Consider the following 26,004-nt stretch of genomic DNA (forward strand, 5'->3'; position numbering starts at 1 on the left):
TCCTGAACTTCGGCGCGCTTAGTCCCTCCTGTCAGGATGTTAGTAAAGCTATTATTATACTTAAATCCTCCTCCCAAACTGACATTAATGGGTTTTCTTCTGCATTGTTGAAAAACTGTCCAGTCTTGGTCTATCCTTCGAGTTTGACATTGTGTAAAAAAAGGCACACTTCGATGATGACTCCTCAGAACTTATTTATAATGGTATTAATAACAATCCTACAAACTTTTAGTTGTAGGGATATTTTGTTACAAAATACGTTATACTTTTATAAACAAAATTTGTTATACCTAATGAATCAATAAATACTATTGTTCCAGCCGAGGGTTAATTACTAAATAAATATAAATAACTCACCACTATTTGAGTTGCTGAGAAGCGTAATATTACTGGAATCAGAATTGACCATGCGATTAGAGGCGGCAATAGTTCTGGTGATAGTATTGTTGTTGGTAATACGTTGAGGTATTTGTGCAGCCGCAATACGTAATGCCGACATCCGTTGAAATTCAGGTTCCTGCAGCCATTTATACATGCGTCGAAATGTTTCTCGTCCAGATTTGAGCTTTGACCATGGCTTTGGGTTTCGAAGCAAATCAGAAAGTGTACCCTGAGAGCGGCACAGCACACGCTGCGCAAATATAGCCTGCGGAATACTGTACCGCTTCAGTTCTGCCGATATGCGCTGTGCCAAGTCTTTGGTATTTATTTCTACTACATCGATGGTATTAGAGGGACTGCTCTTGTTGTCACCAATAATGCAACCAACTTCCGCACCCCGCAGATTGCTGATGTTGCCTATCAAATTGGCACTTCCAGTCGAGGCGATGCAACTGTGCGGCGCGGCTGAGGCACTCGAGCTGTTGCACGGACTCTTATTATTTTCATATCGGATTTTGGTTTGGTACAATTCATTTTGGGGCTCTGCTTGAACGGACTGGTGATCCTGCAGCTCAGCAATGCACTTATTTTTATTGGTAGGGAGCATCCCTTTTTCTGCTGGAGCATTGCTAAGGCTTGGATTATTGTTTTTGTTCAGGTTGAAATAACTGTCGCTGGTATCGGTATTTATGGATTTTCCGGTTTGCTTATACTGCTGAGAAGGTTGTTGTGACAAAGGACTTACTTGCATGTGCATATATGTCCTGGGTTTTTGGGCAGACAGATTTGTAGAGGTATTTTCTTCTTCAGGATGGGGCGACGACGCTCGTGGCCACACGATAGCAGGTGGAGAAATGTTGATGAGGTCATTGCTCTGCAGTGAAGCAATGGAGAGTGTAGTAGTCTCACTATTGATGGGAGCCAGCGTTGCAGCTGGTTGATTATCTATTTTATAACTGCCTGACAAGGTAAAGGGCACAGATTTCTTTGAAGCACTTTGAGAGCTTAAAATAGGACCATGATGTAATTGGATGCGTGGACTTTGTCCACAAGTTGACGTTGCAGATATTGATGTTGAAGTAACCAAGATTTCATGTTTGTGAGTATTATGCGCAGACTTAAACTCCGTCATAATAATATTATCCGCTAAAACTGCTTCATTTCCGCCGGCTCGTGGTGGTGAAATGCTGACCACTTTTTTATGTAAACCTACCTGACATGTTTCTATGGACGTTGTGTCATGGCTTAAATTGCTGTTGCAGTCTCCATCGACTGCCATTGCCATATTCCTTCTCATTATGCGATGAGATTGTGTAGGCGAGTGTAGTTCCGTAGAATAACTGTACGCCGACTGTGGGGAAAGTGCAACACAAGGGCTGGTTAATGCAGTACGCAATTCACAGGCAATCACCATACCATTCATAGAATGTGACGGTGATGTTGTATAATTGTGCGGAGGAGACATTGATATTCCCATCGATGACAGCTTGTTGTATGTCGAGTATGGCGACTGTACAACGCCGAGGCTGCTTAGACTAAGTGCACCTAAACTGTTCTGATTTGGCATTGCACCGAATGCTTCCACACTTTCCGAAGAAGAGTTACTGGGACTATTCGTGCAACCACTACCGCTTATATTTACACCACTCCCATTTATATGCCCACCGTAAGCAAATTTGTGGGACATGGTCGAAATAGGCGGCAACGGTTGCAGAGGTGTTAGTGTGGCATAAGAAGATGTAGGATTAAATTCTGGAGGAGAAATTTCTTCGCTTGGGGACGACAATGGGTTACAAGGGGCCGGCTGAATCAATTGGTTGCTGAGTACCCCCACGCTAACTCTTCCCAGTACGGGACTAGCGATTTGAAGGCCAGAGTCTCTAGAATCTCCTTTTTGTTGTTGTATAATCACCGACAAAGTCTCATTGTGCTCAGTTGAGGCACTATTGTAAGTTCCATGTGATTTATGATTCTTCTCATACATGGCAGAATTGATTATTTGCTGGTCATGAAGGAGAAGTTGCTGTCCATGCAGACGGATAGTATGAGAGTGTTGCACTAATGAGCTTATATTTCCTGGCTCAAACTCCTGCTGATTTTTATGTTCGTGGAAATGTTGGGATAGAACCACCTCCGAAGAAATATTATCGCCAACATTTACTTTTACGTTATCTTCAACGTGCGTTATATCTAAGGAGATTTTTTTCTCTCTATAATCATCGTCGTATATGTTGCAATTGTCGCGGATAGCTTTATATCTTATATTTTGCAGCTGTCTTTCAGGCTTATCAATTATAAACTCCTTGTGTATTGCCTTACTGGCAATCACGTTTGCCACATTTGATTTTGGCGAAGAGCATGTGGATAACTCATTCAGTTTTACAGCGGTACCTACAAAATCAATGGGACTACAGCCATGTAAACGATTTTCAAGTCCCTGGTAGTCCAGCTGTTCTAAATGTTGGTAAGCATTTTTGAATTGCAATATCTGACGGGGCTCCAAAAGGGGGAGGTGTTGAGGCTGTCGTTGATGATGCTCTTGCGCAATTTGAAAGTGTTCTCCATGTAGATCTCGAGCAGTAAAATGTATGGTCTTTTGGAATGTCGAATGAACTGGACTGTGGCTAAGCCCATCAATAATTGTGCGAACCACTACAAATGGACTTGCGGTTTCATCTTCGGATACGTTATCGTCACTAGCAGTCACCAGTGTTTGCTCAACCACATTCATGTCATCAACAACGTCGTGTGCACATAACGAAGATACCGGAGAATAAGATAGGGTGCGATTCCTAATCACGAATGTTGTATTATTAGATGAGTTTTCGATGCTGGTGCCATTCGATGAAACTCTTCGTACTAATTCGTTAGATTCAACGAGTTGGCTGGAAAGGCTTTGGTGATCTACAACCTTGGCTGCAGGCTCCATCCTCATGGTAGATATCGGAATGTTTTATTGCTCCAATCACCGTAAGTTACGGAAAATTCATGTACGAGTTTACTATCCAAACATCGTTAAAAGAAATGCCTGAAAAAAAGTTAAACAAAAAATTATAGAGGAACTCCAAGTAAATTATAAGCTTTTAAAATAAGACGAAGACATTACGTAAGTTGAACTGTCCAGTCAGTGAAGCCCTGGCATGTACATGTAAACGCAACGCAACCACATTTGCTAGACAACCAAAAAGGTACCGCCACTTAGTTCCAGAAATTAAGTTGTAAAATAAGGTCACCCCTTAGTAAAAACTAAAAGCTTTATAGGACTAGTCGTTGCTTAAAATCAGATAGCCGTGATGGATGTATGCCACTATCACAACTTACAAAATCCCGAAATACATAATCTCGGCAGTACCAAATCCTTAAATTCATAATTCCGACACTCCCAAATCCCTACAACATCTAAAAAATAATCACCTCCGGTATTGTTATATTATTTAAAACATCTTAGCACAACAACAATTACCTGATCCAACACTGGCTACGTGAGAGTATTTTTGCGCAGAGCAACTTCCTGTGTACGCAACCTTTGGCCACGTAAAAAATAACCAACAACCGATCCATAACAGGCCACGCTCTCCACAGTATTTCTGCGCGGAACACCTTTCTGCATAGTGGCTCTGGTCCGCGCCTCAAAAACACTACCAAAAAATTATATGAATAATTTCGTATGCATCAGGGGCATTTCATATGCATATTTGTTATTAACAAACTAACTAGCGTACCCAAAAGACAGTGTTCTACCCAAAAATTAGCTCGCCTACATTTAGAAAGTGTTCCCCTTTTCCTTTTCGCTGTCTATTCCTCCCAAATCTATTATTCCAATCCCGATTTCACTCCCAATCCAAATTATTGTGACTCCCTCTACCCCAATTACCTCATTTATGGAATCTCTATGGTAAATATTGGAATCCTGCTTCAAAAAATTTTGGAGTTATAGGGCGTATTTAACTTTTTCTAATAGGTACCGCCCCTTTTCAAAAATTTTATACATATTAATGTATAGGTGGTAGGGCGCGAACTCTACTTCCGAATTTTCGGGATTTTCTAGCAACAAGCACAGAAAGCGCAACCCCCTATAAGCACCAAAAGTCCGACAAGGACATCAAACCCCCGCCAAAAAGGCATCAAAATCACCCCGCGGTGGCCAAACCCAGCTTTACCGAGGTAGCCAAGGGCCGGATTCTCATAGAAATCCTGGACCGTGGGAATGACCGTGGTGTAATCCCTAAAGACCAGTGGCCGTACGTCCGGAACGAAATTGGTAACGCCGTTCTCTACGTTTTGATGGAGTCTCCGGGCAGTTTGCCGCGAGGTTCTGACGCAGGATGGTACCAGGGCCAGATCAAGGTCCTCGCTTGCGAAGACGCAAGGTCTGTTGCGCTGTATAAGGCAGCAGCCGCAAAGCTAGGTCAGGTCTATCCCGGGGCGATAGCCCTCAGCCAAGGGCTAGGGCATGGATTCCAGCAGTTCCAGCAGAATCTGAGAGAATTCTCAGGATTCTGCAACTAATGAACCCGGCTCTCCCGACGCAGGATTGGAGTGTTATTCATGTCGACGACGCTGTCGGACCTAGGAGGCAGGTTGTTTTAGCCCTTAATAAGGAAGCTCTCGAGCCCCTTAAGAAGCGCAAGGCACGAGTGTGTTACGGCCTCGGAGAGGTGGTAATACACGTATACCATGGCGATGCACAGCGCGCATCCCTTTTGGTGGCCACTTTGGACACGGACATCGAGACACCCGAAGTGGAATCGTAGGTGTCCGACGCTGAAAGTCTGGTTTCCGCCACGTCAAATTGCGTAGGGGCTCTGTGCAACTTGACGATGGAGGATGCTTTGCTGGATAGCGACGGAGAGGATCACGACGTCACGGTGATGGAGGCAGGGCAGTCTGAGCAAGCTCATGCTGAGGTTGCTCTAGATGAACCTGTACAAATATAAGACAGCCTCTGTTGCCCTCATTACTCGCCCTTTAAAGGCGACGTCAACGTGGTCCTTATCCAAGAACCCTGGGTGAATAACTAACGGATTTGCGATTTGGGGGCCACTGGAATTAAGCTCATCCGAGCTGCAGATGAAGGTAAACTTAGAACCTGTATTTTTCTAAAATCCGAGATAAACATATTTCTTTTACCTAACTATAGCAATGGCGATGTTACAGCGGCCAGCTTGGCAAACGGGGGCACACATATAACACTAGCCTCCGTTTATATGCCGTACGATGCAGAGGAGCTCAAAAGACGGTAAAGGATTTAGTGGATGACCTAAGTAAGGGCCATCTGCTTATCGGGACGAACGCAAACGCCCACCACGTCCAGTGGGGCAGCTCCGGTATAAACACTCGTGGTAAGTCACTTTTCGATTACCTTTTAACAACTAACCTGGTGGTTTGCAATGTAGGTAATGAACCAACTTTTATTACTAAAAACCGTAAAGAGGTCATTGACCACACTATTTGTAGCGAAAGCGTTTATGGGTGGGTCAAAAAATTGCGTGTCCTTGAGGAACATTCCTTCTCACCACCGATATATTGAAATAATGTTAGAATATTTCGTTATCAGCCCTTTGCGAGACGTAGCCCACGTAATACAAACTGCGAACCACATAATGAGCTGTTAGCAAGAGAATTGCCAGCACTACCCTCATCAACGGATTAGCTGGAGGGTCTGGTAGAAACCTTCTCAATGCCACTCTCAAATGCCATAGAACAGGCTTGTCCAATGCCAAAACCACGCGGTAATCTTAAACCTCACTGTTGGTCCCATGATTTGGACTTATTTCGTAAATTCTGTAGAGAACAATTCAACAAACAAAATACCTCGATAATGGGCCACAATGGCTAGAATACAAGGGCAAACTAAGGACCTACAAAAAGACCTGAGACAAGCGAAGAGAATTTTGTGGAGAAATTTCTGCACTGGAGTCGAAAGTGTTTCTGACACATCAAGGCTGCGGTGTGTGCTTTCAAAGGCGCAAACAGCTGTTAGCTTTCTACGGAGACCAAATGGTACCTGGACAGTACCCAGAGGGAAACCCTAGAGCTGCTCCTGGACACACATTTCCCGGGAAACATGATCAATGCACCGGAAGTACCTGCAGTAAACCAAGCTGTGAATATACCATCACTGAGGAGAGGGTTAGGTGGGCAGTTAAAATTTTTAAACCTTTTAAGGCTGCTGGACCAGACGGGATTATCCCCGCTCAACTTGTACACACTTTGGAGTTAACAGCCAAATGGCTGCGACACATATATACCGCTTGTTTGGCTCTAAACTATATTCCGTGTGCATGTGGGACGCCACGGTCATATTCATTCCTAAGGCAGGCAAAGCCTCTCACTACGAGCCGAAGGACTACAGACCTATCAGTCTTTCATCCTTCGTACTCAAGACCATAGAGAGAATAATTAGCGATTTTCTCACTACCAACATTGATAGGAACCTCATTTCGGGCTTTCAACATGCGTACACCAAAGGGAGATCTACGGAGACTGCGCTATACAGCCTAGTCTCTACTATCGAAACATCTTGAGGTTAGGTTCGGTTGAAGTGGCTGCTTCCGCTGTCCAAGCGGAGACTCACCTAGGCCGTTGTGGCCCGTTGTGCTACCACGCGGGGGCTCCCATTTCCTATTTCCCTACTTCCGAAGCATGTTTAGACTCCAGTGAGGCTAAACCAGCGCGTTTGCCTGATGAAACGCAAGACGTCATTTTTGTGAGCAGATTCAAGCTACGCAAGACCCCAAAGGGGGTGTCTGTGGAGGCATGGGTACCTGGTTTTTGACAGTGCGGGACAGTGGCACAGATAGTGCTCTACGCTTTCTATCTCCTCCTCGTCTCTATGGCTGCGGCAGAAGTCATTTTTCTGTAGGCCCATATAGGCACCATGAGTGCCCATGAGACAGTGACCTTTAAGAAGGCCCACTAGTGGGCTTATAGAGAAACGGTTAAACAGTATCACCGGTTGCGATCTCATTTCATCCAGCTTCGGCCATATTTGCTTGGATATTCTACATGTAGGTTCCATGGCCTATCTGGCGTTTACTTGATCCGTGAATAGAGATCGCAAGCAGTGCTAGCAGGTGTTTAGAGGAGGTCTGGCCCAACCAGCGGAGGTTATTATTTGCAGATTGGTGCCTTCCTAGCTAGCTCATCCGCAGCGCAGTTTCCTGAGATGTCACAGTGGCCAGGAATGCATATAATGATCAGGTTGCATTTACCAGCTAGCTTGTTGAGGGTTTCTCTGCACTTCAACGCCACTAGTGACGAGGTGTTACTGCATTGCAGGGATTTTATGGCGGCTTGGCTGTCCGAGAAAATTGAAATAGAATTGGTCACATGCAGTTTAGCAAGGTAGAGGGCTGCTTCTCAGATAGCTATAACATCTTTGTTCGAAAAGGATTATTGTCTTATGGCCTTCCTATATATTGAAGGAGCATTGAACAATATAAGTCAAGACGCTGTTAACAATGCTTTAGCTAGTTTGGACGTAAATAGACCCCTAGTGGGAGTGGTCAACTGCTCAGGGGAAGGAAAGTGCTTTCCTCACTGGGGAAGGTCGATATAACACGACTTATCGCAAGGGGCACGCCTCAGGGTGGTGTCCTTTCCCCTCTACCATGGAACCTAACGGTAAACTCGCTACTAAGAGATACCAGTTGGGGGAGCAGGTAGGTTGTGGCATATGCTGATGACCTAGCGATTGCCTACAGAGGTAAGCTCCCTCAAATTTTACGCAACTTGATGCAGGTAGCATTGCGAGAGGTTTCCCTATGGGCCTCCCGATGTGGACTCAGCGTCAATTCCGATAAAGTTGAGCTTGTCTTATTAACAAAACGATGCAAAATACCATCCTCAAACTTTCCAGAACTAAATGGGTTTCGCCTAAGCCTGACAGATAAGGCCAAATTTTTATGCGTAGTTTTAGACAAAAAGCTGAACAGGAAGGACAACGTGATTCAGAGACAAAAGAAAGCATACATTGCATTACATTATATACGTGAAAAAGAGACATTGGCAAAAAATGGGGACTCACACCCAACATATGCAGATGGATTTATACCGCGATTATCCGACCCATAATGCTGTATGGATAGTCGTATGATGGCCAGCCTTGAGCAAGGCGTCAAACCTAAACTTGTTGGGTAAAGTCTACAGATCCAGCATGATAAGCATAAGCGGGGCTCTAAGAACAACGCCTAGCAAAGCTCCGAGGTCACTATTGACATCCTTCAATTGGATTTATCTGGTTTTCGAGCGGCGGCAATGTCATCCCTGCGTCCAAGTAAGTTGTCGTGTTGGAACAAGAAGACCAACACTCAAGTATACTAAACATATACAGTTTTCTTCCTCCTAGCACGGATCATTGTGCGACCACTACAGTTGCGGAAACCAACTTTAAGATAAACATCCCCAGCAGGGATGACTGAACGGAGTCGGATAGGTGCCTTGCTACACGGACGGCTCAAGGCTAAACGGTATAGTTGAAGGTGGAACATACTCAAGGGACCTTCACCTCCAGCTCTCCTTCAGACTACCCGACCACTTCACTGTATTCCAGACGGAAGTTGTAGCCATAATGGAAGCCGCAGCTAGGATAGGACACACACCGTCGGCAAAGAAATTTTTATTTTCAGCGACAGCCAAGCTTCCATAAAATCTTTTGGCTCCTACTCGTTCAATTCTGAACTAGCACTAAACTGTCGCCGATCTCTTCAAGAGATGGCTCAACAGAACCGAGTACACCTCACATGGGTCCACGGACATAGGGACATCAAGGAAACTGCATTGCAGATGAACTGGCTAGGCAGAGTACAACCAGCCAGGTTCTTCCTGTCCAAGAACGCTTAGGTATGCCCCTGTCCACATGCAAGCTAATGCTATAAGAGCACATCCACCGTCGAGCCGACGAAAGATGGCTACCAACACCTGGGTGTCGAACTTCGAAAGAAACCTGGCCTAAATGCGATCCCAAAAGATCCTGGACCTGGTAGCTTTCATAAGGTCCTCAAAATTGTTCGAAGAGGAAAGGTAATGGTGTATTTTCGTCTTTTATCAAAACGGGCCTAATAATACTGGCCTAAGTGTGCCGTCGGGCAGCCACCTCAACCTAACCTAGCCTAACCTAATGCGTAGGTTACATATCCCCAAATATCAATAGTTTAACGAAGGCAAAGCCGGATTTTTGGCAAACTCAAATTTAAGTTGCCTGGGAGCGTGGCCCCATCCAATTTAAAGATATTATATTACCATCGAATTGTGTTTAGAACCGGTTTTCACCGCTACATTTAAAGATAGAGTGATTAGAAAAATCACAAGTATCTGTTCATAATCATGTCCACTTACATATGTGTGTCCTTCTGAGGTATTGACTGAGGAATAGATAGATGAACATTACTAACTTCTAACATTCTTTCTGTAGATTATATTGAGTTTTTAGGTTGACTTCAATCGATGTTACTTCAAAAATAGTAAACAAAAAAGAGAACATAAAAAGACCGGTTACGTCTCTTCCTCTGGGGAAAAAATTACATTCTGCAGAAATGAAACTTTTATCTGCAGGAATTTCTGTAAAATAAAACAATAAAGCATATTACGTAGCACGGTACGCTGGTTGATCTCCTGAACGGCAACCTGTTGCGCTTGTTGTCCAGATGTTAGACGAGAAAGTACACCGGTTTAATACTATCAACTGAAGTAGGTGTATTTTTCCCCCCGAACATGTACAATAAAGTATTTTTAGGTTTTCTCAATCTGTCTCAAATTGGCTTCCAAAATACGAAGTGGTTTTAAGGGGGACCCTAAATAGCTATATCTAACGGTGAGGGTTGCCTAGAAAAGAGTATATTTTCCCTGTCAAACTGTCACAAAATATCTTTATTTAATAAAATTGTCGCGTCCCTAATGTCGCTTCTTTTACCGAATCTTAGCTGATATCCATCGTTTTAGAACGATATTTCAAGTGCGAATTTTTAACAAATCTCAAGGTGAAGAAGAACAGCATTACCCACTGGCAACGAGCGGGCATAATTCAAGTAGAATAAAAAGGAGATACGTTAGCAAATACAGATCATCAGTAGAGGAACAACATATAAAGAAACCTTTTATATGGCACAAGGACCAGCAGAAAGCGGAAACAACTAATCTTTTATAAATATATTTTTAAATTTCTAGAATAAATATTGTAGGAGATTTTAGAATGAACAGAATTAATTAAATGTAAAAGAAAAATAAATTAAAATCCAAAATTTAAATTATAGAGTGGTTGTTGAATTAAATAAGTAAATTGGTTTAGGACGTCTTATAAAATATTCATTTAACTTTTGACACATATCAGTTTCAGTTACTTCTTGGTTATGAATGAAATAACCACAGAGGAGATATTCCATAGCACACTTTTATAAATGTTTAAAAATATTCTGTTAGTAATAAATCGAAATGCAAAAGGGCTCCTCAGACTTTCCCCTACAATGGTGGGACGATAATACCCTACACACTAGGGACTTACAAAAAGAATTAGAAGACTTAAAGAAATTGTGGAAAATAATAGGAATGGAAAGGGAACCCACAATGGAAGACATAATAAACGCCACAACCAGAGAGGAGGAAATAATGCGAATGCTTAGAAGTATGTTTCCCGAAAACGCCAAATGTTAACATCTTAAATTTTTTTTACTACGAATACATAAAAATATTTTTAAATATTTTATAAACTACACTAAGCTAGTATATCAAAAAAAAAATTTTTTTTAAATACTAAAAATTTTTACCTTAAATAAAAATATTTTAAAAAAATTTTTTTGAACAACAATTTTCACAAAATAAAATGTTATAAATAAAACAAAATATCTAACATTTTATTAAAATTTAAGAAGTTTAAAATGTCTTGGTGGACAAAGATTGCGCAAGGCATCATGATAGTGATAGCCGGATACGAACTAGGGAAAGAAAGCTCTGGAACAACAGAGAACAAGGTGACCAAGTATGAGCCACCGACTAAATTAGATACAGAAAATATTCCGAACATTCCAGATGTTTGGTTAGCAGTTATAGTTTGTGTATTCATGCTATTGATCATCACAATTGCTATGATGCTCAAAAATTATACGAAGCACAAATATAGGCAGGTAAAACCCGCCACAGATCATATCTAAGAAACACCAATTTTTGCAACCCATTACCTAAACCAAACCCAAAACTGAGGAAGAGCAATCTACAATTCAAATAGTAAATCTCAAAATGTCACATTCGACAGTAAAAGTAGCCCTGTCTAAAGCGAACAGCAAATTAAAAATTTACATAAATCCCTGTGAATGCTCCTGACAAAGATGGTCATGAAGCAATAGGTAATTCTAGGACAGTGGAAGTAAGCAAAACCTAATACAAAAATTTTACAACCAGCCAACAAAAAAAAAAATGAAGAAAAAGTCTCGAAAAGAGCATATAAAAATATATGTGAAGCGCTATATAAATTTGCAGCAATAAGACATGTGACGCTCCTAAAATGGTAGCGTAAGAAATACAAGCAACCTGATTGTAGATGGTAAAATTGGCTGTATACTTTACCACACGGCTCTACCATCAATTACAGCTCCTAAATTTCCTGTATATTTAATTAACATAATCTTAGTTTAGTAGAACTTAGTAAACAATGAAAAACGTTGTTTAATAAAAACAGTCAAATATTTCATGTCTATGCAATTAATTACAGACTTAACTAAATAAATAAACAAAAAACTCTTTCATCTAATAGGAATAATATGCGGAATTAGAAAATAAAATAAATACAAACATTTGTTGATTTTGGTTCATGTAAGAAAGCCTCGCTATTTACAAGAGGTCATAATTTTAGGTAAAATATTTTTTACTTCAACTCCGGTAGAATAGAATAGGAAATATTTTTAATTTAACCTACACATATAACTCATAAGAATAGGTTTAAAACCATATAGAGCATTTGCTAATAACCACAATGGATTTGAAAAAAAAACCAAAACTATCACACTATAAATATTCCAATTTACTCGTCATCAATAATGTAAAGAAACAAAAAAAAAAAAAAACATATATAAATATAAAGTCACGCTGGCATCAAGTTACGGTTACTTCAAAATAATTTGTAAACACAGGCCGATTTTTAAGCGAGTGGACGCTCTTAAAGACCGGCTGTGCAAAATACACTTAAAATTCTGATATGAAAAACCAAACGTCAATAACACTTGATGCAAAACATTATTCATAATCACGAACACGTAACCATACATATATAAATTATACTTAAAAAAAAAAAACAAAAACTGTACAAACAAAAGAACAATAGAAAAAAAAAGTGTCAGCACAAAAAATAATACATGTCAAGCAACCCCTTTATCGAAAAAAAAACATGTCAAGCAAATGTAAACGGATACAAAAATAAATAAACAAACTCCTCACGCTCAATATCAAGTTACCGCAATACAATAAATTACAATAGAAAACTAAAAGCAATTAAAATTTTGTAAATTCTAAATGGGTCATTAAGTCACTTTAGGGATCACATACAATTGTTCTCAAGTGTATGTGACCCATTTTAAAGGTGGATGGTGTAGCATTATGCCATACCCCTTTTTATGCCAATGCATTTCAGCATGTGAATCATGACCCCCTATGCGAATGCATTTTTATGCATATTTAAATCCCGAGCATAAACAGTCATATTGCACTCATATTACAATGTTGACCCACATAAATTACGTTCACTCCAACACAGCGGGAGTTCAACTTCATGTGAATGCCGACAACAACCAGCATATCCATTTGCATTTTTTGGTAAACGTTTGCTCAATGAGTCACACAAACAAGCACACGTGCCTGTCAGAATGCCCGATCGCCAGTGTCTGTTTGTCAATGGGACGTCATAAGAAATATTTGCTGACTTGGCACATATGAACTAGAATGTAGTTATTTCTAGTATGTAAATGTTGTAATAGTACTGTAAGTAATTTTACTATAAAATAGAAAGTATTCGTGAATAAAAATCAATCTGATGTCTGCGCTGACCACAAGCGCTATTCAACTTATATTTTTGTTTAATTTTACAAACAACTCACCACAGGTTCTATCACCTATGCTATGGAGGTTGGTCATCAACCAACTGCTCAGGCGATTCGATGAGGACCCGTAAAACTTACGGCTTACGCAGATGACGTTGCAATTGTCATAAGTGAAAAGTGCTTTCCAACGATTAGCTCCTTGATGGATCCGGCGCTTCGGGATATGAATACCTGGGCATCTAATGTCGGGTTGAAATTCAACGCGGAGAAGACGGATATGGTCTTGTTTACAAAGAGGTACAAGGTCCCAAATTGGACCAGGCCTAAGTTAGGAGGGGTGACCCTACAGGAGAAATCTTGCACAAATTATTTAGGAATCATCCCAGACAGTAAGCTGTCATGGAAAGTCAACGTGGAGGAGAGGGTGAAGGAGGCCTCAACGGCACTGTATGCATGTAACAGAATGCCGGGGTGTACGTGGGGCTTATCGCTCTCTCTTTCTCATTGGATTTTTACAGCGATTGTTAGCCCTATTCTATTCTATGGAGTTCTTGTTTGGTGGAAAGCCACACAAAAAACAACCTACCTCAAAAAATTTGTATGGGGTATGAAGACTAGCAATGCTTAGCATTACGGGAGCCCGAAAACAACATCGACGGCTGCATTGTATGACATTCTGCACATTCCACCAGTAGAACTGGTAGCAAAGAACATACTGTTAACATCTGCAACCAAGCTCGGTGCCTCGGGTCAGCTTGAGCGCCGATCATACGGCCATAGTAGGTTAGCGTCATCAATCACAAGACGAACAGACTACCTGATTCCCTATCTGCGCTTCGAGGAAGATGTTAATGCCACATTAGAGGGAGAAGCATACATCTATATTGGGTCCCAGGGCATATGGGAATAGATGGGAATGAAAAAGCGGATGAACAAAGTTGCTTCTATCATTAGAAAGGGAGGACTGTGGACTCATGACGGGTATTCTGACAGGGCACTGCCTTCTGGCGTCACATGCCTTCAGGCGATTCTTAATTGGTCAGTGATAGCAGATGTAGGAAGTGCGGGTTGGAGGAGGAAACGATCGAGCACGTTCTGTGTTCGTGCCCTGCGCTTGCCAGGCTAAGAATCCAGCTAGTAGGAGTGATACAGCTGTCAGATCTAGAAGCAGCAAGTGGCTTAAGTCCTAGGAAGCTTCTGGTATTTGCCAAGAGGACAGAGTTATTTTATAACATCCTGGTCCTAGTTTTTGATAGGGTTTTTCAGTTTGGTCATTAAAACAAACTTCTGGTAACACTACGGACTCATTCAGTCTATGTGGGGTCCTCATCAACCAGACAGTTCAACCTAACCTAACCTTTGTCCCGTGCGAAGTACTTAAATGCTCAAGGTCAAACAAATTTTAATGACATGAAGCGTTGTAATAGCGTGCGAATTTCGCGTACGTAATTCAGGACTTACCTGTATATAAAAAGAATGTGTTTGCTTAATGCGCGAAAAACTCATTATCGACTACACCGATTTAAGTAATTTTGTCTTTAATATTATATATCTATTCTGGGTTCATGTATGTATTACTACAAAAAAATTAGAAAACCTAAATTAAATAATATTTTAGGAAATACTTAATAACGGCTTGATCAGTTTCATTTATTTATCTTTTTCTGGTTCGATCGTTTTTAGAGACCAGGTAAAACAAAAAAAAAAGAACCAAAATTAATGACATTGTTTTTTCCTGTTTTCCCATTATATCTGTTGAGCGAGTTAGCAAGTTTAACGAAACCGTGGCGAATATTTAGCTACCTGTGTGTCGACCACTTTTCCATTTGCACTAACGACTTGACTAATTCCTAACCCTTTCTTAAGAATTATTTCCTGCATACTGTTTAAAAATCTGAAATGTGGCATGACAGTAGAACAACGCGCAATGAAGACGTTAATCTTAAATACAGCATTTAACACCCCGCTGAAAAAGCTGTATCTCGCCCACAACATGTGTTGTTGCTGGCTAAAGTTCGAATTTATTTATTTTTATTTAAAATATGTTTTTATACTTCTAAGAGCCGGTTTTGCGAGTTTAAACACCAGGTAAAGTTGACTAGACCCTACCACTTCGGCCGCTTAAGCTGAGATGAGCAGCAAAATATGTTATCGAACGAAGTGTCAAGGTTAAACTGTACTCAGTCTTAACTGGAACTTAAACTCGCACTGAAAAACCCAGCCTAAATAGAAAATGCGAAACCCGCTAACAGCACCAAATGAAATGCTTTAAACTTAACTACAACAAGTAAAGGTGTCTAAGTTAGGGTGTAACCGAACATTATATACTCAGCTTGAGCTTGAATTGGACATTTCATTTCAGATAAATTACTTGTCTACATAACACGGGGCACCGCCCGTTTAAAAAAAATTTCTCCCCATTTCCTCCTACAATAAAACTTGACAAGTGAAATATCATTGATTCACAACAATTTTTTGCTAAGTTATAGCTTATTATTCTAGTCTAAGACCCTTTTAAATTTGTTTTATATCCCGTCCATTTTTACTAGAAATATTTTCTGCTATTATGAAAATACGTGTACACAATTTCATTACGATATGTTAATTTTTCTTCGAGTTATGGCTCCCGAAACATAGAAAATTGCTTAGTCATAAAATGGGCGGTGCCACTGCCATTTTCAAAAATTTTATTGTTTTCCAATTTAATAATATAATTCAATTTAGAAAGTAAAATTCTAATGATACAAAGCTCCTTTTCACTAAGATGTACCTTATTATTTTCGTCTACGACCCTTCTAAAAATATTTTATATAAAAATGGGCGTGGTCTTTAACCGATCTCGTCCATTTCTTCTAAAAATATTTCCTGCTACAGGGAAAAATTTGTGCCCAATTTAATTCCGATCCGTTATTTTTTCCTTGAGTAATGGCTCCCGAAACATAGAAAATTGCTTGGTCATAAAAGGGGCCGTGAAACGCCCATTTTTTAAAATTTGAAGTTGTTTCCTATTTATTGATATAAATCCACTTGGGAAATGAAATACCATTGATATAAAGCTCTTTTCTGCAAAATTTAGCTTATTTTAGTCGCCCACGACCCTTTTAAATATCTTTTATATAAAAGTGTGCGTGGTCCTTAACCTATTTCATTAATTTTTCTTCAAAGCCTTCCTTATAGTAAAGGCAACCTCCCTGCCGAATTTTTATTACGATAAGTTTAACGATTTTTGATTTATGATTAATAATATTTGTAAAATTGATTTTATCCCAAGTGGGCGCTGCCACGCCCATTTAATTTATTTTTTTTTTTTAATATTATCAAGAGTATCCACACGTCGAATTTCAACATTCTAGGTGTGTTATTTACTAAATAATCAAGTTTTTTGTGTTTTCCAAAATGTTATATATATAAAAAGTGGGCGTGGGTCCAGATAAGCTCGTGTACCAAATTTGGTGAAGATATCTCAATATTTACTCAAATTATCGTGTTAACAGGCGGGCAGACGGACGGACGGACGGATATGGCTCAATTAAATTTTTTTCGATACTGATGATTTTGATATACGGAAGTCTATATCTATCTCGATTCCTTTATACCTGTACAACCAACCATTATCCAATCAAAGTTATAAAGTGAGTATAAATATGGAAATAATTTTTTAACGCTTGTTAGAGTATGCGAAACGTGGCAAAGATTAGGGAACATTTTTTTTTGGTTAAATGAGAGACTGAAGGTCAAAGAAGACATATTCGTACATTCAAGAAATGTTGAAATATCGTTTTAAAACATTTGATATGACCTAAGGTTCGGTAAAGAAAGCGACATTACGGATGCAACAATTTTCTTAACGAAAGATATAATGTGAAAGGGAAAATATACTATATTAGCAAAGATTAGGGAACACATTCAAAGAAGACATATTCGTACATTCAAGAAATGTTGAAATATCGTTTTAAAAGATTTGATATGACCTAAGGTTCGGTAAAGAAAGCGACATTACGGATGCAACAATTTTCTTAACGAAGAAATTATGTGAAAGGGAAAATATACTCTTTTCCAGGCATACCTCTCGATTAGATCTCGCCATTTGGGGACCCTTTTAAAACTACTTCATATCTTGGAAAGCAATTTGAGCCAGATTGAGGAAAGCGAAAAAATACTTCATTATTGTCGGGGAAAAATTACCTATTTAAGTTGGTCGTCCATAACCAATGTACCTCCGTCGTCTATGATCTGGATAACAAGCGCAACAAGTCGTCGTTCACCAAATCATTCGACTTGCAATGTAAAATGCGTAGGCTTTGCTAATTAATATGTTTTCACTTTTATTTTACAGAAAATCATGCAGATAAATGTTTCTTTTCTGAAGAAAGGAATTTTTTCCCCAGGAGGGAAGACGTAACCGATCTTGTTATCTTTTTTTTTTTTAAATTTTATTATTTTTGAAGTAGCGCCCATCGATTTAAATTAGTAATGCTCATCCATCTATCAATCAGTCTATCCGTCAGAAGGCTCATTCTTACTTGTTTTATGCATATATAAAATAACAAATAACTCTCAAGGACATACATATGTAAGTGAATTCAGTTATCAACAGATACTTGCGAGTTTGTTTTAATCATTCTATATTTTAATGCAAACCGCCTCTAAACTAGAAGTGTTTCGATTCAGTGACTTTAACCACTTTATAAAAATGTGAGCCATTTCATGTACTGTTCAGAGATACCTCTGAACCGCCGAACCGGTTCGGTCCAAGTTTTCAACGCTTTGGTGCTAAGTGGCCGTATATTCCACAAACTGCCAGATAACTGGAGCGTTTTCCAAGCGGAAATTTTAGCCGTAACCAAAGCAAAATAATAGCAATAAATCTAATCTAAATCATTAGACACACTGGAAGGTAGTAGCTTAAACTGCAGTCGTATTAGCTTTGACTGGACACGAACTTCTCTTCCAATTTGCGTCGTGCGCCTTTTAGTTTTTCCTACAAATTTGCGGATTGGACCTACATGTTTTACGCCCAGTCCGAACTGCATACGTATGACATATGAACTTTCACTTAGAAGCTTTTCATGGCAGAAATACACTCGGAGTGCTTTCCAAGTCACTGCCGATGGGCGGCCCCCGAAAAGCTTTCTTCTAATTGAAAAAAGTTGTTTCAAAACATTTCATGTTTTTTGCCCGGGAATTAAACCCAGGATCTTCACATACCACACCATGGCGGCCGCCAGATTGACAAGTAGCATGTTAAATTGCGGGATTACACCTCTCCTACCTGTAGACAAGGTGGCGCGAAACATAGCGTTAACAAATGAAACCAGACTCAAATTCCCGAAGACAGCTCGGCGGCTTCAGACCAAACAGTTATCGTAGTAAAGAGCCAACAAACATTGGATGAGCAGACTACTGTATCCCATACCTGCGCTTCGGTGGGGATATGAGAGCAAGATGTGGAGGGTTGGCACCAGCGGCCGCAAAAACGGGACAAGGTTATTCACGTATTCCCCGGTGGTTCCAAACTATTGTAGTAGTAGCCGTTACAAAAAGGAGTAGATACAATGGAGGAAAGCAGCTTAAACAGCAGTCGCGTGACTATCAAGCATTGTTTATGGCAATAACTTCACATAGAAGAACAGATTCGGGATATGGAGAAACGCGTCTATATTGGGCCTCTCCTTGTGCTATTAGATCTGGAAGCAGCATGTATTATAGGTCCTAAAATGCTTCTAGTTTATAGGATCCTTCAGTTTGGTCGTCATATAAACTTCTGGTAACCCTATGCACACATTCAGACTATGTGAAGTCTTCAGGAACTCGCCAGTTCAACCTTACCTTAGATAAAAAGGTACATTTAATTTCGCGCTCCAAGAATTTAATACTAGAAAAAATTTATATATTTATTTAATAAACCTTAGCCTAAAAATTTGACAGACTTGGTAGGAGCTATGGGTGCCAAGACCTCAAGTTCGGTCGATAACAAATATTGTTAGTCTTATTATTATATAATATTATTTTTATTATTTAGATTTTTTGTTTTTTAGCCGCAATGTGTGTTTCTTAATTAACCCTTCAGCATTATTAAGAAAAACTTACAAATTAGTCATTAAGGTCACGAAATGACCACGCATATATTTCAGTCCAAAAATTATAACATAGTTTTAAAAAAAATTGAATTCATGTTTAAACACATTAAAATAAAAAGATATCATATTATTTCATTAAAGAAATTATTTTTAAGTTTATGGAGCATGGTTTCCGCAATAAGACGTTGTGATAGAGACCGTAGTCCGATGCTGAGGGCATACAGCAGTTCCACATACCTTACAGTGCTCATAAGTCTTCCCACGTTTACCCGATGGACAGATAGCGCAAGGTACTCTTTGACTCGCTTTCCTTTTACGGCTAGGCTCAGTCGTTGGTGTGTTTGGTTGCTCAGACTCGGTTCTCATTTTTTGGATAATTGAGGCCGATGCTTGTGATCTTGGAACACGTTCTCTACGCTGCATATGCTCAAACGCGAGAGCTAATCCAAGCTCTTCTAAATAAAGCCTCGTTTTATAAGTTTTGGACGAGTTCCATTCGGGGTTCACTTCAGTCCACAAAACAAATCCATTGAGAGCAGATATATCAATCATATTGCTAAACAAAGCTACAGGCCATCGTTTTGTTTGCCTTTTACAGGAGTATGTTTCTACCAATTGATCAATTGTATCTACTCCTCCTTTCGTGCTGTTGTAGTATGAAATAATCTCTGGTAGCTTTTTTGGATTGCTTGGAATCACATCTTTTCCGTGATGCAGAGTGCTTAAAACTGTGACAATTTTGTATTTCTTAGGAACATATTGTACCAGCGAAACTTACTGGCTGAAGAAAAATCTATTTGAAAATACAGGCAGTTTACGATCCTCTTTTTTAGTACTGTATACAGGAAGGAACCTTCGGTTACCTCGCACCGTACCAACAAGAGTAATATTTCGTTTGAGTAGTTCTTGCGCCAATTCGTATGTTGTGAAAAAATTATCTGCTGTTATATTACGGCCAGGGTAGGAGCTCACCAGATCCAGAACAAAGCGCTGTCCTTGGTTTCTTTCTGGCTGTGAGTTTATTGACTTTTTTCCCAAGTATTTTTGAAAATTCAGACAGAACTTCGTGCGGACATCGGCTGCTACCCAAGCTTTCAAACCGTACCTATGAGGTTTACTGGGCATGTAAACCATAAATGGACATCTTCCCTTGAAAGGTGTTCAGCCGGGGTGCGTCTAATCCTTGCGAGAGGTGGGCGCACCGGGTCGATCTCAATGAACGGGTGTGTGCGGGAATGAAATAAGAGAAGACGAGAATTCTCGTTATAAAATATGTGCTTTATTGGGTAGATATATAAATTGGCTGGTTACAATATTAGCTGAATATATTGGCAGGAAAAAAACGGCAGAGATCGCTGGCGGCAGATGTGAGATGTACGGCTGTTGAAATCCAAGAGGCCGGTTGTATTGAAAGCTACAACCGTTGACCCTCAAAATCCTCCGTTTTGGAGGGGAAAGGCACCTACACATCAACCCCGACATGCATATGCATGAGTGCTGACGCTCCTTCATAAATCTTTCATAAATCTATAAATCCACCGTGTTGTGAAAGTAAAAGTGCCTTTGCAATGGTAACACATTTGAAAAATCGCTGGCTTTTGGAAATTATCATTATTAATTCCAATTATTTAAACTTTTAATTATAATGCCTTGTGTGTGCGGTCAAAAAGTTGATAGAAGTCAACCGAAAGTGCAGTGCGCTAAGTGCAACAATCTCTTTCACATAAATTGTGTTGATATCCGTCAGTCAGACGTCGATTTTTTATTGAACTCCCAGCAGAGTTTTTTTTGTAAAAATTGTGCTACTCAGCGTCGGAATTCCCTTCGCTCTCCTCCCCCAACTCTCATGATGGATGAAAAGGCTATTGCCAAAAATTCGAATTTGTCAGAAAGTAATTCTTTAGAATCTACGAAATCTAGGCCTGACAATGCGATAAAAAGTGACAACAGTAATAACAACGTCAACAAACAACAACCAACATTGGTATCTTTATTTAATATAATATCTTCTCTTAGAGCAGAGAATGCTCGTGTTTTTAATGTGGTCAGTGCTCTAAAAGATGACAACAAAAAACTCTCGTTAAAATTTGATAGCTTGCACTCAGCTCTACTGGCGTTTCAGCGCGATATGGTAGAAAAAGACAATACAATTGCTTCCCTCACCGCGGAAATAAATTGTTTACGCGGCTCTTTTGAAGTCGCAGTTAAACAAGTCATGAATAATGCCGATGTGTGGTACGGTAATCCCTCTCATCTGCCACCCTCAACTAATGAGAGTGCTAACATGTCAAATACTTCTAATACAACGAACGTTGTGACGTCAGTGCATGAGAATGCTCGCTCGCCTGTTGCTGTTGATGCTGCTGCTTGTGCCATTACAATCACGTCGCCTAGTGTTGTGACGTCAGTGCATGCGGATACAATAAATAATAATGTTGTGACGTCAGTGCCAGTGAGTGCCCAACCATCCGTACTATCGACAAGTGCTGCTGCTTGCACTACTAAAACTTCAACGCCTAGTGTTGTGACGTCAGTGCCTATGAATCCTCAATCATCTGTAGTATCGATTAGTGCTATCTCAAATATTAGTACTGCAGCTGCTTGCACTACTAATACAACGGTGTCCAATGCTGTGACGTCGACGCCTCAGAGTGTTATTTCAACTTCAAATAATTCTCGCAATACGTATGCATCCATAATTAAGGCCGTGCCAACGACGGGTATTTCGGCTTCTTCTTCATCCACACATGCGTCTATTAAGGATGATGGACAGGGGGCAAATGTGTCTAAAACTCGAACTAAAATGAAAAATACTAATTCTCGAATTCTTATTAGAGGATCTAACGCTTCGAGCGATCTGGTGGTTGCTGATCGTTAGAAATGGCTACATATATCGTCTTTTTCGCCATCTGTAACTGAAGATAATATAATTGAATATGTGGCTAGGCAAGCTAATTTAAATAAAACCGCATTAAGTTGTACGAAGCTAGTAAAAAAAGATGTTGCGTTGGCAAATCTGAATAGAGTTAGCTTCAAGTTGGGAGTTCCTGAGTCATCATTTGACAAATTGCTCAGCTCCGAAATTTGGCCGACTAATGTTACGGTGAAGCCTTTTCAGTTTTTTCGGAAGGCTCACAAAAAGCCTCCTCGCACACAGTAGGGAGAAATCGTCCCGCTAATAAAAGCAGTAACGACTTAAGGATATATTTTCACAATGTATCTGGCATGAGAACCAAGTCTGATCTTGTGTATAATTTTAGTGCGCAAATGGATTATGATATCTTTGTCTTCATCGAGACATGGCTCAATGAAAAATTTTTTGATAGTGAGTTCTTTGACCCAAATCTTTTCAATGTCTATCGCAAGGATCGGGATGCTGGGAAAACTGGTTGTATTCGCGGTGGTGGTGTTTTAATTGCTGTCAAGCGCCAGCTGCGTTCATTTTTATTTCCGCTCAACAATGACGACTCGCTACTTGACCAAATATGCGTGTGTATAAATGGTTCTGGTTCTGGTGCGCATGGCTCCCTATATCTGCTTGCCTCTTATGTTCCACCAGGCAGCGCATTTGATGTATACAAAGCTCATGCTGATAACATAATCTCTCTTGTTTTACGAAACCTTAATGACAACCACCTCTGCGTGCTTGGAGACTTCAACCTTTGTAATATTCACTGGTCAACAAATAATTCTAGTTATGGTCTCACACCTAATAATCTTTCTTTGAATCACGAACTGTATTTCATTGATAATTTATTGAGTCTCAATTTAAAGCAAATTAGTAAAAGTGTTAATGCCCTAAATAGATTATTGGATCTAGTATTTATAAGTGACAACATTAATTGTGAAGTCAGCGAATGCTCTAATGCAGTTATTCCCAAGGATAGGCATCACCTACCACTGGTCATTACTTGTAGTTTTTACTGTTATGCGTCGGATACTTCAGATAGCAGATTAACATTCAACTTCAATTCGTGCGATTTTCCTAGATTTAACGATTTTTTAATGGAAATAAACTGGGACGAATTACTGGAGGGACTTGATACCTCTAACTGCTTCGCCACGTTCAAATCCACTCTATTTAATCACTGTTTGGATAAAATTCCGGTAAAGCGAAAGAGGCCGTATAAACTTCCGTGGTATTCGAAAGAATTAAAAAAACTGAAGAACATAAAAAATAAATATTTGCGTAACTTCAAACGGTCAAAGAATCATATATTCTTTACTAAGTACAAGCACTATTTAAAGATATTTAATCATTTGGATAAGTTTCTGTACAATAACTATATTTATAATATTGAGTCGAATATTAAATCGAATCCTAAAACTTTTTGGAACTATATAAAGTCAAAAAAAGGCGGCTCCATTGTACCCTCTGGAGTTGTCCTTGATGATCAACCTGCGCGATCTCTAAGTGAGGCAGCGAACTTATTTGCTGAGTTTTTTAAGTCAAATTTTTCTCAGGATGATAATAATAAAGCGGTTGATTTTTCATTGGATGCCGTTAGTACCCTGAACTTCGGTACGCTTACTCTCTCCTGTGAGGATGTTAGTAAGGCTATTATTATTCTTAAATCCTCATCCCAAACTGACGTTGATGGGTTTTCTTCTGTCTTGTTAAAAAACTGTCCAGCCTTGGTCTATCCGTTGACTCTGATTTTCAATAAATCATTATCATGTGGGACGTTCATCGATGATTGGAAGCTCACCTCGATTACGCCCGTTTTCAAATGTGGAAATAAGAACGATGTGCGTAACTATAGACCAATATCCAAGCTGTCCACAATCTCTAAAATTTTTGAGCATGCTGTGAATGCCAAGTTGAGTTTTGCTGTTAAATCCCTTATATCACCCAACCAGCACGGGTTTGTTGCTGATAGGTCCACGGTTTCAAATCTTGCTGTTTTTAGCGAATACTGTGTAGATTCTTTCTCTGCTGGACTACAGGTTGATTGCATTTACACTGACTTTTCCAAAGCTTTTGATAGAGTTCCTCACACAGTTCTGATAAAAAAATTAAGCTGTATCGGTTTTCATTCAACGTTTCTTTTGTGGATTCGTTCTTATTTAAGTAATAGACACTGCGTTGTTACCATTGATGGGAAAATGTCTAGTCCGTTCGTTGCGACTTCTGGCGTTCCCCAGGGAAGTATACTAGGCCCACTTTTATTTATATTATTTATTAATGACATCAGCAGTTGTTTTTCGTTTGCAAAGTGTTTACTTTATGCAGATGACTTAAAAATATTCTCAGCTATTAAATCGCAAGAAGATGCCATAAAGCTGCAGGATGATATAAATAAGCTTCACCAATGGTGCCTGACTCCTGTCTCTCTTTAAATACGCAAAAATGCTTCCAAATAGTTTATTCAAAATCAACTAACAATTTCTCTACAAAATACAGTATATCTAACTGTGAACTTCAATGTGTTGACGAGATTAAAGACCTGGGTGTCGTTTTTGACAAAAGGTTTTCCTTCATTAATCACATTAACTACGTAACGTCGAAAGCATATTCTATGCTCGGATTTGTAAGGCGCAATGCTTCAAAATTCTCAGACCCCTATACCTTTAAGGTGCTCTACACGTCATACGTTAGATCTCACATTGAATATGCTGTCTTCATTTGGAGACCAAGCAACCAAACGGCCATTTGTAGAATTGAGAGAATTCAAAAAATTTTCCTTAAATATGCCCTTCGCCCGTTAAACTTTTCGGAGCCGATTCCTTCCTACTCTGCACGTCTTTTACTTTTAAGCCTCAAGTCTTTGGAAAATCGTAGATCTATACTGTGCTTGTCATTCATGTATAACGTTATTAATGGCTACATTGATTGCCCTTATTTGCTGGAAAGGATTCGATTTAATGTTCCCCAAAGATCTCTCAGAAATTCCTTTCCATTTTATTACGATTATTTCAGAACGAATTACGCTGGTAATGCTCCCATTACGCGTGCTATTCGGGAGCTTAACTCAATAAGTAATTCCGTTGCTCTTGATTTTTCTATACAAAGAGCTGAATTTATGAATATTTTGAAGTCTGCTTTCTAAGTAAACCGATTACTTTTAGGCATAAGTATTTTTTAAATTTTCCTTGTATCATAGTCTGTAAGGATTAAAATTCATAGACTTAAACAAATAAATAAATAAATAAATAAATAAATAAAGCACACATACACGTGCATGTACATGCATGCACATGCATGTGGCGGTGATGGTGTGGGTGGTTATAAATTAAAACGAGTAGGTAGGTAGGTAGGTTGAACTGGCCGGTCCATGAGGACCTCACATAGACTGATTGAGTCCGTAGTGTTACCAGAAGTTTGTTTTAACGACCAAACTGAAAACCCCTATCAAAAACCAGGACCTATGTTATGAAATAACTCCGTCCTCTTGGCAAATACTAGAAGCTTCCTAGGACTTAAGCCACTTGCTGCTTCTAGATCTGACAGCTGTATCACTCCTAATAGCTAGAGTCTTAGCCTGGCAAGTGCAGGGCACGAGCACAGAACGTGCTCG

The 26,004-nt window shown here is 39.7% G+C and overlaps 1 protein-coding gene across 1 annotated transcript in view; it reads right to left on the minus strand.

The window, feature by feature from the left end:
- Positions 1–334: 334 nt before the first annotated feature.
- Positions 335–26,004, minus strand: part of onecut — a 161,371-nt gene continuing 135,701 nt past the window's right edge. Inside the window, exon 2 of the mRNA XM_067758230.1 lies at positions 335–3,409. Coding sequence (XP_067614331.1) covers positions 335–3,316 — 2,982 coding nt within the window. The 5' untranslated portion in view covers positions 3,317–3,409. The remainder of the gene's footprint in view (positions 3,410–26,004) is intronic.

Source organism: Eurosta solidaginis, chromosome X (assembly GCF_040869045.1).
Source record: "Eurosta solidaginis isolate ZX-2024a chromosome X, ASM4086904v1, whole genome shotgun sequence".
In the NCBI taxonomy this organism is placed as follows: domain Eukaryota; kingdom Metazoa; phylum Arthropoda; class Insecta; order Diptera; family Tephritidae; genus Eurosta; species Eurosta solidaginis.